Source organism: Armigeres subalbatus, chromosome 3 (assembly GCF_024139115.2).
Source record: "Armigeres subalbatus isolate Guangzhou_Male chromosome 3, GZ_Asu_2, whole genome shotgun sequence".
NCBI lineage: Eukaryota > Metazoa > Arthropoda > Insecta > Diptera > Culicidae > Armigeres > Armigeres subalbatus.
In genome coordinates, this window is record NC_085141.1 from 330,573,079 (window position 1) to 330,587,054 (window position 13,976).

Here is a 13,976-nt window from a genome sequence, read left to right on the forward strand (position 1 = left end):
TTCTAGAGGCCCGGAATCCTCCTTTCAAGAGACCCGGAAGCCTCCATTCAAGTGGCCCGGAAGCCTACTTTTAAGAGGCCCGGAAGCCTCCTTTCAAGAGGCCCGAATGCTCCTTTCAAGAGGCCCGAAAGCCTCCTTTCAAGAGGCCCGGAAGCCTCTTTTAAGAGGTCCGGAAGACTCTTTTCAAGTTTCCCGAAAGCCTATTTTCAAGAGGCCCGGAAGCCTCATTTCAAGTGAGCCGGAAGACTCCTTTCAAGAGACCCGGAAGCCTCCTTTCAAGTGACCCGGAAGCCTACTTTCAAGAGGCCCGGAAGCCTCCCTTCAAGAGTCCCAGAAGTCTTCTTTCAAGAAGCCCGGAAGCCTTCTTTCAAAAGGCCCGGAAGCCTACTTTTAAGAGGCCCGGAAGCCTCTTTTCTAGAGGCCCGGAAGCCTCCTTTCTAGAGGCCCAGAAGCCTCCTTTCTAGAGGCCCGGAAACCTCCTTTCTAGAGGCCCGGAATCCTCCTTTCAAGAGACCCGGAAGCCTCCATTCAAGTGGCCCGGAAGCCTACTTTTAAGAGGCCCGGAAGCCTCCTTTCAAGAGGCCCGGAAGCCTCTTTTAAGAGGTCCGGAAGACTCCGTTCAAGTTTCCTGAAAGCCTATTTTCAAGAGGCCCGGAAGCCTCATTTCAAGAGGGCCGGAAGACTCCTTCCAAGAGGCCCGGAATTCTTTCAAGGGGCCTAGAAGCTTTCTTTTGAGATGCTCGGAAGTCTCTCTTCAATGGGCTTGGAATTCATCTTTCTAGGGGCTTGGAAGCCTACGTTCAAGAGGCTTAGAGACGTCATTTCAAGATGCTTAGAAGCCTCGTTTTAAGTGGCTCAAAAGCCGTCTTTAAGAGGCTCGAAAGCCTCTCTTCAAAAGCTCGAAATAATAAAATTTCAGCTCACTTAATGGAGACTCATATTAGGGTGGCTCAAAAAAAACTTTTTCATTTTTTTTAATGGGCCGCCCTCTTATTCGGTTCTATTTGATGCCCTGATGCTCTGGACAAAATTTCAGCCCAATCGGTCAAGGTTTGGGCGGTGCTAAACTTGTTGGAAGTTTATACGGAAAAATGTATGCAGAAACATCCTAAAACAGTGATTTGCAGTTGGACGGCACAATTTACGATTAAGTACCATGATACTCATTCAGTTCTTGAAGAATTAAATACAGAACTCCAGTAAAATGATAATATCTTTGCCTAATAAACTCTAATCTTCTCGCGGTTTTCTGCATAACATTCTGTTTTAAATTCTTCAAGATCTGAATGTGTATCATAGTTGTTCATCGTAAGTTGTGCCGTTCAACTGCAATTCATTGTTTTTGGATGTTTCTGCATACATTTTCGCATATAAACTTCCAACGAGTTTAGCACCACCCAAACGTTGACCGATTTGGCTGAAATTTTTGTCCAGAGTATTAGGGCATCAAATAGAACCGTATAAGAGGGTGGCCCATCAAAAAAATTGAAAAAAGGTTTTCCCACACTAATTTGAGCCACTCATATAATAACGGGCTTGGTGGTCATATGGCTATCGTGGGTTTAACCCCAGGCCCGTTCCATTCTCCTACTTTGTATCTTTTCATATATTTCTCATGTTCTAGCAATCGCTAGAACTGGAAATGGGCTTTCATTCCATTTCTATCTTCTATCCCCCTATAACTACAACTTGATTAGTTCTAGCAGGTAACTGTTAGAGTTCGAAATGAGCGAAAAAGTTCGTTTCGGCATCGAATTAGAATACTACACCACCCTTTCATTACTATCACATTGGCAACCCGTTAACCAAGACGAACCTCTGCCATAAAACCCCTAACCCCCAGGTTCCAATAAAATTCCGCAGGAACTCGTGGCGAGTGCAGAGGTGTTCTCGGCCCTTATTCCGTTCACCTAAGACAATGCGCTATGTCTAAAAGCTCTAAAAAATAGCCGTTTAGTATTTTGAAGCTGCAATTTCGCTACATAGTGTCATTTTCTATATACAATTGAAAATAAAATATGTTGGGATGCATTCATAGACTTAGGCTCCACTAGTGAAAACAAAATTGACCAATCATGTGGTCCTAATTCCAATCATCTGAAATGGCATTGTTCTTAATTCCGTTCATTCGTGTTCCTAATTCCAATCACCCGAAAAACATTTGATTTCATGGAGGTGCTAATACCAGGCATCATTTTTCTCACAAATCCATCTTTTCATTTATTATAATATTGCAAATAAAAAGCTTAAAATGTAATTTTCTTCCAAATTTAAAATACAATGAATGATATTTCCTTAGTATGTATAGCCAAGGTGACTGTTTTTTCGTTTGTTTCACTTATCATTCGAGATGTATTCAACATGAAGATTGATGCTAGCTGCCCAGTTGCATTAGGTACCACAGAAAAGGACAGATACGATTCCTTATCGTAGTTTTACACCTCATCCTCAACGTAATTTTGACTAGAGCCTGGATACTAGGCCTAGACCTGAACCTTCCAAAACAATATCTCTGTTTGTTTGGAATTGTTCGTACCACTGTTTCGTTTAAATTGAATATTCTTTAAAGTTCCGGTTCTTTAAAGTACCGGATAAACCTACTTCTACGAAGTATTCACGGATTTCGGTAAAACATAACCTTATTTGCAGCTCAGAGAGGGCAGAGTTTTTCTAATAAAAATTCGCCGAGAAATTTCCTGGATAAAGCGTTTAAACAAGAACGCCGCAATTATGGATTGTGCTGTTTAAAACTGTCCGTATTCTCCGGAAACCCTTTCTTAACATTGTCCAGCATTCATTTTATAAATCATCATTAAAACATTAACAGAAAAAACTGTACTTTCCCGGCACGAGTTGGAAAAGGTCCCATATTTTTTTGAGTAGAGACGTTAACGGAATTCCTTTCGGTCTGCCTGCTGCGGGATAGAATTTCAAATGTTCACCATTCATATGGTTTCATGTACGATGTACCTTTTCTTGATGTCTCTTTTCATAGATTATATTCTCAAACACGGAATTTTCGGAATCCATCCTCCAAACCCAATGAACGGAATAAGGAACGAGTAGATTTAGATGTACCCTTATTCCGGTCAAGATATTTTTCACATTTCAGCATTTTCTATCGGGAAAATACAGGCAACAATTTGGTAATACGCTATAATGTTACCTGTTTTGTCTTGTTATGCTGCTGTGTTTGAAATCCAGGGCAAATTTTCACTCAAAAATACTTAAATATTATGACAGACGTTCTTAGCAAGTGGGTTAATGAAAACAGTCAAAATGACGCTCGTAGTGACGACCAACAAATTTTGTTTAAATTTTTACTATTAATCGCTAAAAATGACACTGGTTTTCATTCCATTTAATGCATACATAACCATAGAAAAATACAAGGATATTTTTCTGTTGTTTTTAAACAAAAACTCTTTATTACTTATCATTTTGTCGTGCTTGAACGGAATTAGGCGCTGATTGGAGTAAGGGCACAGCACGGTATTTGTTCATGAAAGGCACCAAAAATCGATTTTGCCGAAAGATAGAAATTTCGGCATTTTCAAAACTTGCGGGAGACTTGATCCCCATATAGGAGGAAATTGATCCCTTTATGAACTGAACATGTTTATGTTCTTCCAAGTCCAATGAAAGTTCAAATTGGTCTTTTTTCAAATCCTAACAATTCTTCATAGTCTGTCGTAATAGCAGTCGTGTGAAAATGAAATATTGTTGGTAGCAAGGCAAGTATTTTGGTTCTCGAATAGAGTAATAGTGACAGATAGAATGTCTGCTAGAGCAACAAAGTTAGCATGGTGATGATGATTTATCTGCAAACCATTCACTCCACTGAAAGACAGTGGTCATATCACGACAACCATGATGTTCCCAAGAGGATCTCTCTCTGTGATTGATACAGTTATGACACCAAAAATGGTTGATCGATACATAAATATATCTTTGTAATTTTGAAATCTGATTATTCTATTAAATCTCTGAAAATTGGCCACACTGCAAATGCCATGGCAAATGGTAAATATCCCTGTTTTGGGGCCAAAAAAAGTTTGTTTTTTGTATTCAATGGAAAATAAGCAATACTTAATTGAATGAATTTATTCAATTCTACAATAATAAAACTTTGTCCAATAAAAATTTGGCACGATTTGGTTGGATATATTCAAAGTTATTAAACTTTTCCCCTTTGAAGAAAAAAGGAATGAGAATGCTTAAATTATAAAACCTCTCTAAAACCCATATACATAAAGTAACTAATATCAAATGTTATTCAGATTCAATAATCCATTTGCAAATATCAGTGGTATAAAAATGTGATTAGTTTTCGAGAAAACAGGGGGGATCATGTGTCCCCGGGGATCATGTGTGTCCAGTTTCCCCTAAGCTTACTAGTGGGCTATATTTTATTGCCTGAAAGATTGAAATGGATCGATGAACTAGGTAATTGTCTACAGCGTTTTATTCTTTTCATGATGCAATTTGATGTGGGACACCCTTTACCGTCGAATTATGGTTTGATATTGATATGCCGTCTTTGTCATAACTTTTGAATACAATTTTTTTTTAAACATAAAGCACAGAAAAAGGTAACTCGGGGTTGAATGCAACTTATTGCAACGAGACTGGTTGAGGACATACCATTTCAGCGCTCTTTCCCAATTCACGTTACCCCTCTTACCTGTAAATCATCCTGGCACCGGTCCAGTAGAGCCAATTCCGTTCGAACCGTTCGCCGTCGTCGCCTTCGTAGACCTGCGGGATTGGCGATAATGGGAAAAGTGATTAGTGAGTTGTTTGTCTTAGCGATTTAATTTTCCGCCAAATCTGTGGCGAACGTTGCGTTGATTTTGTCTGAGGGGCATCGTCCCGAATTTAGTTGGATGCATTGCGACCGTCGGATACGTGACTTTTGTTTGTGGGGGAGGATACTTCACTTGCTTGTGGTTTGAGTTAATTCGATTATAGATAATCGAATGGGTACGATGTGAAAAAGCGATATCCTACCTAATCAATGAGATTGGTTGAGCAAACAGTTTTGTGGAAAGGCAAGTCTGTTTTTCTTTGTTCTTTTCGTAATATTGATCTACTCTTTTCGTCAAATTGTCTGGTACTGGGTAAAGATCATATGTCACAGAGAGCAGCAGTACGTGATAAAAGCATTACAAAGACTAATCCCTCTAAAAGCTCGAATGTCACATTTACAAAATTCTGTAACCCAATTGTAGCAACCTGTTTTAATAATGTGACTAAAGATTGTAATGAAAAATATGAAAAGCTTCCCAACTGAAGAAAACAATTCTAGACTAATTTTCAAAAAATTGTAGACTTTTAAAATCATATCATATTGAAAAGAAAAATCATGAGCCTTTTTTTTTCAATAGAATATCGGTGGATTATTGAAAACTCCAGTAGCCTTGTGAGCAAAGGCATATGAGTGCCAATCCGGAGATTGCGAGATCGATTCTCGGTCTGGTCCAGGGCAAAGTGTATCCATTGTACTTGCCACACACGATACATACTCATGCAATGGCGGGCATAGAAAAGCTTTCAATTAATTACTGAGGAAATGCCAATAGAATACTAAATTGAAAAGCAGACCAAGTTCTAGTGGGAATGTAGAGCGGTTGAAAAAGAAGTTTGAAAACTCCACTTCTTCAATGCGTTTCATTGCTGTACTTTGCTTCGTGAGATTTGAATGGAACAAAGAAGAAAAAAACTCATTTGTGTTGAAAAATGGTATCGCTATCTACGTTGATCTGATATAGGCGGCCGACTAAGTGGAAAATCGAATTAACAAAGTTGGTGACTTGAAATCTATGCCGCATTTGTTTGTATTCAATTTTTCGTCGTTATCAAAAGTAATTTTCATCAAAAGAAGACAGCAGCTCTTTTTGTTGTACCATTCTCACACCATTAGAAAACATCTACCCATCGCACTCAATTTATGTAGAGAACGGGAACTGCCCATTAAAGGAAGATCTTCCGCATGGGCTCACCTTGTACACGCTGATAATGTAGCCGGTCGTTGGTGTTTGGCCCTTCTTGACGCTACCGATTTCGTTCGGGGCCAACGCCAGCGGGGGCCGGCAGATGGAAGCCACTTCGCTGTAGAGGTCCAGTGTGTGAGCCGCCGTGTAGCGGGTGTTTTTCGGTTCGAACTTGGACAGGGATGCCCCCCGGACGCCGGTGTAGAACATCGTTGGATCCGTTTGGGTGGTGTTTATCACATAGTACGCAATGAAGGGGAATTCGGCTGTGGAATGTAAAAGGTTAATATAAAATGGTTCAATCACAAATAATACATATTAGGGTGCCCGAAAACGACGTTCTAGAATTTGCAAAGCTCATTATAATCATTATAATGAATGCTGCTATTTCAGGTTTATCAGTTAGTGTTTGAGTAAGTAAACGCTCTATTTCTCCCCAACCACATGAAAGCAAAAGGTTAGTGTTCGAGATCCATATTAAGTTTCCGAAAACAAATGCTCCGAATTAAGTTAAAATATGAAGAAAAAAAAACATTCTGTTTAATGTCCTGATACCCTGGATTTTTTTTCAATCAGGTTTAAAGAGATATTATAATTACTGGCAGAGTTAAGCTGGGATACGATGGAGCGTGTGACTCACTAAATTGAATATTGTTCCTGTAGTTTAAGTAAATACTCTAAAATGGCTATGAAAAACAAATTTCGCCGATTTTGATAAACCCTGGGGTAGGGTGACCATATGTTATTTTAAAGGAGGACATGTCCTCCTTTTTAATTAAAAATCAGATGTCCTTCTTTGCGCTAAAATGTCCTCCTTTTTGGATATAAAAAAATCAATTCAATAAATAACTCTTGCTGTTGAAATTCTAGTTTAATACACAATACTACTGTACAACAGAGATCCATTCGCAAATTAATCGTTGCACACATTTGCGTTTTTGCATTCTAATATGAAATATTTTCCTTTAAGTTTTCGAATAAAATCAGTGCTAACATCAAAAGTTAAATTCTCGAGTTACAGTAACACAGGTGTCGAAGATAACAGAAGACTCGGTGAAGACAAGAAGTGTTTGAAATTTGTACAGGTTTTTTTTAAAATATTCATGGGAAATTGTGACGGACATCTACTCGGTATATCAACAAGAAACGATATTTTAACTAGTAAATGTAAGAAATTCTCAAGCAAATAATTATCATTTTAACAAAAATTCAGTAGTTTCAATGGGATGTTTCGAGGATATCATTCGGAAAATTCTACGGAAATTAGATCATAAGATGAAATTAGAATTAAAAATCAGTTGCGTGACAGATTTAAAACGGCGATGTAAAAATATCGGCGGCGATGGCGTAGGACGGCGGCGCATACCTCTATCCTGGAGAAATTCTAGACGGAATTCCTGAATAATATCCCGAAGGAATTCTTGCAGAAGTTCTTGAAGTGATTTCCCAGTAAGTAAGTAGAAGTAAATTCCATTAGAAATTTCCTAATTCTCTTTAGAATTTTCTTCAGAATTTCCTTCAGGAATTCCATCGCAAATTCCTTGAAAATTTAATCAGAAAATCTCCCGCAAATTCTTTTGGTAACTCATCCTGGAAGAATTTAGAAATTTTCACCAGCAATTAGAGATGTCGCCGTCGCACCACGTCGTTGCCGCTGACAGTTTTTGGCTTCGCTTAAAAAATAAAAAAATCCCTTGGAAAAGAATTGTAAAATTTGTAAAATTTCTTGCTAATTTCCGTTGAAACTCCAAAAAAATTCACTGTGAAGTTTAGACTAATTACTGGGAAAATTTATTCAAATTTCTTAAAGAAAAAAAAATTCGCTCCCATTAAAAAAAAAACAATCCATGGGAAATTTCTAGTTGAAATCCAAATTTTCAACAATATCCCACACCTAAATTCATGAAAGTTTTCAAAATCTTGTGGAAAAGCTTAGACGTACATGTTGATGATAGAATTTGGAGGCAAAAGTACAGATATTATAGTTCCGTTAGGATACGGCAGCCATGAAGAATGTTTTATAGAAGTGGATTTCAAAGCGAGCGGAGGGCAATATTTGTGATGATATAAATCTCACGAACTTCCTTCTGCCAAACTCTTGTATGAAGAGGGAGGAAAGAATACCAGTGTGGAAGCAGATATCTCTCCACTGGCAAAAGGAAGGTGGTGCGATTTGCTCATATACCATCGTATGCAGATAGGGTCTCTATCGACGAGTACGCTCTAAATTTCTAATATAACACAGCTCGCCACCCGCTTCTGACGAGGTAACAACGAGGTTTTCAGTCCAAACTAGACCAGATCGGACAGAGAAGCAAAAGATCAAGTGTTGGAAACTTCAAATGGCACGCACTGGACGAACAGTGTTGATATTTCTTGGTTTCAGAAATATTCGAGAATTGATTCAAAATTACATAAATATACGACGAAAAGCTTTGAATCATCATGAAATATATTTTAAAAATATAGCGGCATAGAACACTCGTTTAAAGTTACATATTTCTCTTTGATTTTATTAATCAACATTCACATAAGCCAAAAATTTGTTCCATGCATCAAGTGATTTGACGTTTGTGGAACAACTCTCCGATAGTCGACCGTCGGACCCCGGTTCGATTTTTTCTATCTTCTCGCAATATTTCGACAGAAGCTGTAGAAATTTTCGTTGCTAGAAACCAAAAGTTAGCCATTTTTTTTTATTTCTGGAGCAATTTCCGGATTAATTCCTGATTGAGCTTCCGGCGGAATTCCTGAGGAAAGACTCCTGAAGAAACTTCCGGAGGAATTCCTGTGGGAACACCCAAAGGGTTTTCTAAAGGTACAGAGAAATTTCTGAAGGAACTTCCGGAGGAATTGCAGGAGGATTTTATGGAGGAATTTCAGGAGGAATTTGTGGAAGAAACTTCAGGATAAAATCCTGAGGCATTTTCTGGAGGAATTCATGAAGGATTTTGCTGATGAATTCCTGAAGGATATTCCTGAGGAACTACTGAAGGAATTTTCGGCGGAATTCCTGAAGAACTTTCTGAAGAAACTTCTGGAGCAATTCTTGGAGGAACTTCTGGATGAGTTCTTGGAGGAACTTCTTGAAGTATTGCTACCGAAATTTCCGAAAGAAATCCTGGAAGAAATATCAGAGGAATTTCAGAGTATACTTCCGGAGGCATTCTTGAAGAATCTTTCAGCAGCATTCTTGGACAATCTTCCAGACGAATTCCTGTAGAAACTTTCGAAGGAATGCATGGAGGAACACTAGAAGAGCTTCCGGAGTAATTCCTGGGGGAACTTCGGGAAGAATTTCTTAAGAACTTCCGGAGGAATTCCTGAAAGAACTGCTGGAGGAATTCGTGAAGGAAGGAATTCTTGGATGAACTTTCGCAGGAATTTCTGGACTAACTTACGGATGAGCTCCTAGAGGAAAATCCAAAAACTTCTGAAGGATGTTTCGGAAAAATCCCTGAAATTTCCGGACGAATTCCTGAAAGATCTTCTGGAGGAATTTGAGAAAGAACGATTTTTGGAGAAGTTCATATAGAAATTCTCAGAGAAAATCCTGGAAGAATGTCCAAAGATATTTCTAGAAGAACTGAAGAATCAAGAATTTAACGAGAGTTGTCTCTAAATTTTTTACTGAGTCTTCAAGTAATATTCCTTAAGAAGATTTTCCTGTAGAAATTTACCGTGGAAATATACATTTAATACCAGAAAAAATATCAATTGCTGGTCGACATTCGTGAGTTTTTTTTTTATGGAAATTAATTGAGACAAGTCGAAGCTCTTCGATGAACCTACGCCGAATTGAGTATCCTTCTCCACTGGACTCGATCCTGGGCCAATCGCTTCCAGTCGCCCTGAACATTGAGCGCCCTCAGGTCCTCTTCAACTGCAAAAAGCCATCGTGTACGCGTCCTTCCACGAAGCCTGCGGCCTCTTCCACCGTAGTCTGCCGTGTTGAATGAGCTTAATAATATCCAGCCCTTTATACACCTGGTACAATTCGTATTTCATGCGGCGCCGCCAGATACCGTTCTCCTGTTTACCGCCGAGTATTGTCCGCAGCCGTCCATGTTTCATGGCCGTATAAAGCCACCGGAAGAATCAGAGTAGTATACAGCGCGAGTTTTGTTTCCGTTTGTAGACTACGGGACTGGCTACGAAGTCCGTAATAAGCCCTATTTGCAGCTGCAATACGCCTTTTCACCTCGCGGGTAACATCATTATCGCACGTCACTAATGTTCCAAGATACATAAATTCTTCTACCACTTCAAACTTTTCACCATCCAGCACCATTTCCCTACCACCACCACTAATGAACCCACGTTGATTGCCAGCGACCATATACTTCGTTTTGCTGGTATTGATCGTGAGTCCAATCCTCGCTGTCTCCCTCTTAAAAGGCACAAAAGCCTCTTCCACGGCACGGCGATCAATCCCGATAATATCGATATCGTCCACAAATCCCAGGAGCATATGCGATCTTGTGATAATGGTACCGCTTCTTTGCACACCAGTTCTCCTGATCGTTCCCTCGAGCGTTATATTGAACAGTAGATTCAAGAGTGCATCACCCTGCTTTAATCCATCTAAGGTAACAAATGACGTCGATATTTCATCCGCAACCCTTACACTTGATTTCGATCCGTCCAACGTTATACGAAACAGCCGTATAAGTTTCGCCGGAAAACCATGTTCAAGCATAATTTGCCATATTTCATTCCGTTTCACTGAATCGTACGCCGCCTTGAAATCAATAAGCAGATGCAAGTTGTACTCCCGGAATTTATCAAGGATTTGTCTCAGGGTAAACATTTGATCCGTCGTTGATCGGCCCTCACGAAAACCTGCTTGGTATTCGCCGACGAAGGACTCTTCAAGCGGTCTCAATCTGTTGAACAGAATACGGGACATAATTTTGTACGCCGAATTAAGGAGGGTTATTCCTCGGTAATTGGCGCACTCCAGTCTGTGCCCTTTCTTAAAGAGAGGGCAAATGAGGCCGTCCAACCAGCTAGCAGGCATTTCCTCGTCTTCCCATATAGCTGCTCACTGCCATGTTTGAGAAGTTCAGCCGGGAGCTGGTCCTTCCCCGCAGCCTTATTGTTTTTCAGCTCTTTAACAGCTTTTTTAACCTCATCGAGTGTAGGCGACTCCACAGCTTGTCCATCGTCGCTAATATTTATTCTGCTCACCGATGCACCGTCACTTCCACTATTCTACAAAGTCTCGAAGTGTTGCTTCCATCTGGCAGCCACTTCGGTTTTATCTGTCAGCAAATCCCTTTTTGGTCGTTGCACATAACGGGGGATGGCGCTGTCTTTCTACGCACGCCATTGACAGACTCATAGAACCCTCGCATATCGTTCTGCTCCATTTTTTCCTGTGCCTCGCTAATCACTTGTTCTTCATATTCTTTCTTCTTCCTGCGGTGGATTCGGTTTTCGGCTGCTCTTGCTTCCTTGTATCGATCTCTATTCGATCGGGTACCCGACACCAACATCCGGCTTCTGGCAACGTTCTTCTCGTCTGTCACTCTCTGACACTCCACATCGAACCAACCCGTCCTGGGTCGCCCCTGTGCAGCGCCTACCACTTCTCGTGCTGTCGTGCTCACCGCTTCATGGATCGACTCCCATAGATCGTTGATGTTGTCGCTAACGTTGATTGCACTTATCCGTTCGTCGAGCTTCTGGCGGTACTCAGCCGATACTCCTTCCGCCGACAATCGCTGGATATTGTAATGCATCGTTCGCTGTGATCTTTCGTTCGATACAGTTGACAACCGTGATCGAATTTTACTGAGAACGAGGTAGTGATCAGAGTCAATGTTCGGACCTCTGAATGTCCGCACATCGATAACATCCGAGAAATGGCGCCCATCCACCAGAACATGGTCTATCTGGTTGCAAGTTTCACCATTTGGGTGTCTCCAGGTGTGCTTTCGGATGTTCTTTCGTGCAAAGTAGGTGCTACTGATGGCCATCCCTCTGGCAGCAGCAAAATTTACTAGCCGTAGGCCGTTGTCATTGGTAGCGGAGTGAAGGCTCTCCCTACCAATTATGGGATGGAAAAAGTCCTCTCTACTGACCTGTGCGTTAGCGTCTCCGATAACAATTTTCACGTCATGTGGGCACTCTCCATAGGCTTTTTCAAGACATTCATAAAACGTGTCCTTCACGTCGTCGGATTTATCGTTTGTCGGTGCGTAAACGTTGATTAGGCTGTAATTGAAGAATTTGCCCCGTATCCTCAACACACAGATTCGTTCGCTAATGGACTCCCACCGCATCACTCGCTTCATCTGCTTGCCCATCACTGTCAACCCATCATGTTTCAGCCCAGCCCTGCAAAATATTTATATACAACTACCATAATAAGAGCTTGAAAAGAACGCGGTGCGTATGGTACGGTATATCCATGTATCCTTCAACAACTGTAGATTTGTGATCTACAGTATCTTATACTATATAGTTATTTATGATTGCATGATTGCATGATGCATGATTCATGTTCAGATAAGTTAAAATATATACGATATTACGATATTACGATAATCTATATTATTGCGATATCTGAATGTCCACATGAGTATTTTTCAGGTAAAAATGGGCCTGAGGTTAACCTGAGAGGTTAAATGATAGTTAGGGATTTTGAAAACTGTCAGCAGCATAAAAGCATATGGAGACGCATGGTACATTTGTGCGATGATTCATTTTGTCACTAAACTTTTTAGGAAAATTTTATCACATCTGTTTTATTGAATAAATGAACAAGTGTGCATGCATTTATATGGAACTTATATAAAAGGAAACCTGAACCTAATTGCATGTTGGGAAGTACATCTTCTTCTTCTATTACATCCCCCACTGGGATATGGCCGCCTCGCAGCTTAGTGTTCATTTAGCACTTCTACACTAGGGAAGTACATGTTATTGTTTATGGTTAACATGTGGAATACTGCGATCAAGAAATCATTAGAATCTTGATTTCAAACAGCAGGATCCCGGGCGCGTCTTCTAAGCGATTTTCGTATCTCTTCCACGGTTATTTTTTCCGGGTAGGAACAAAAAGTCGAAAGTACAAAAGGTCGAAAGACAAAAGGTTGAAGAAACAAATGATCGAAAAGGACAAAATGTCGAACGGGACAAAAAGGAGAAAGAGACAAAACAGGCAAAATAATTCATGAGCGATAGATTTTTGTTGTTGTCTTTATTAGGGAGACTTTCAGCCCGAGGCTGGCTCGTCTCCGACAGCGATAGATTTATTTGAAGTGTTACTTCTGTTTGTCTGTGAAAATATTTTTCAAATAAAATATTCACTAGCAAGGACATTTTCATTTTATATGTTTTATCGCCTTAGCTTTTAGTCTATAGTAACGGACAATAGCGGACTTGACACAAGAAATTATTTTTTCGGCATAGTATTTTCTGAAGTATTATTAATCCAGCAAAACTTCAGTTCAATTTTGTCAAAACTTAACTTATTTTGAAAACTAAAGGTCGTTGGTGAATTGCTGCAACGTCAACACTTTTCAGTAAGAATCTTGCGTGAAAATTCCACTTTTCGCCGACGACAGCCAAAGCCAGTGATACGATAGACGAAGATACCTTCGAGGTGATCGAGGAATTCGTCTACCTTGAATCCTTGCTAATGGCTGATAATAATGTTAGTCGTGAAGTACAAAGGCGCATTACCTGTATAAGTCGAACCTACTACGGGCTCCAGAAGAAACTGCGGTCGAAAAAGATTTACCACCGCACCAAATCTTTCATGTACAAAACGCTAGGTGGGCTGACCAGGTACAGAATGACTTGGCGAGCGTGGGGTTATTAGTTAAAACGGTTAAACGTCCTATCGATGTGAGTTCAGTGCGTGATCTCTCATGTTTCGGACAGCAGAACGATCGCGCGGTCGGACGAAACATCGTGTTCTGCATTGCGCGGCCGGTAATAAAATTAATCAGTACAGTGCGTGATCTCTCATGT

The 13,976-nt window shown here is 40.2% G+C and overlaps 1 protein-coding gene across 3 annotated transcripts in view; it reads right to left on the bottom strand.

The window, feature by feature from the left end:
- The window catches only part of LOC134225652 (uncharacterized), a 312,634-nt gene that overhangs the window by 7,168 nt on the left and 291,490 nt on the right, over nt 1–13,976 (bottom strand). For all 3 annotated transcript variants that reach the window (XM_062705909.1, XM_062705910.1, XM_062705908.1), the window contains 2 exons: nt 6,003–6,259; nt 4,685–4,758 (listed from right to left, as the gene is read on the bottom strand). In XM_062705909.1, the coding sequence (XP_062561893.1) occupies nt 4,685–4,758; nt 6,003–6,259 (331 nt within the window). The remainder of the gene's footprint in view (nt 1–4,684; nt 4,759–6,002; nt 6,260–13,976) is intronic.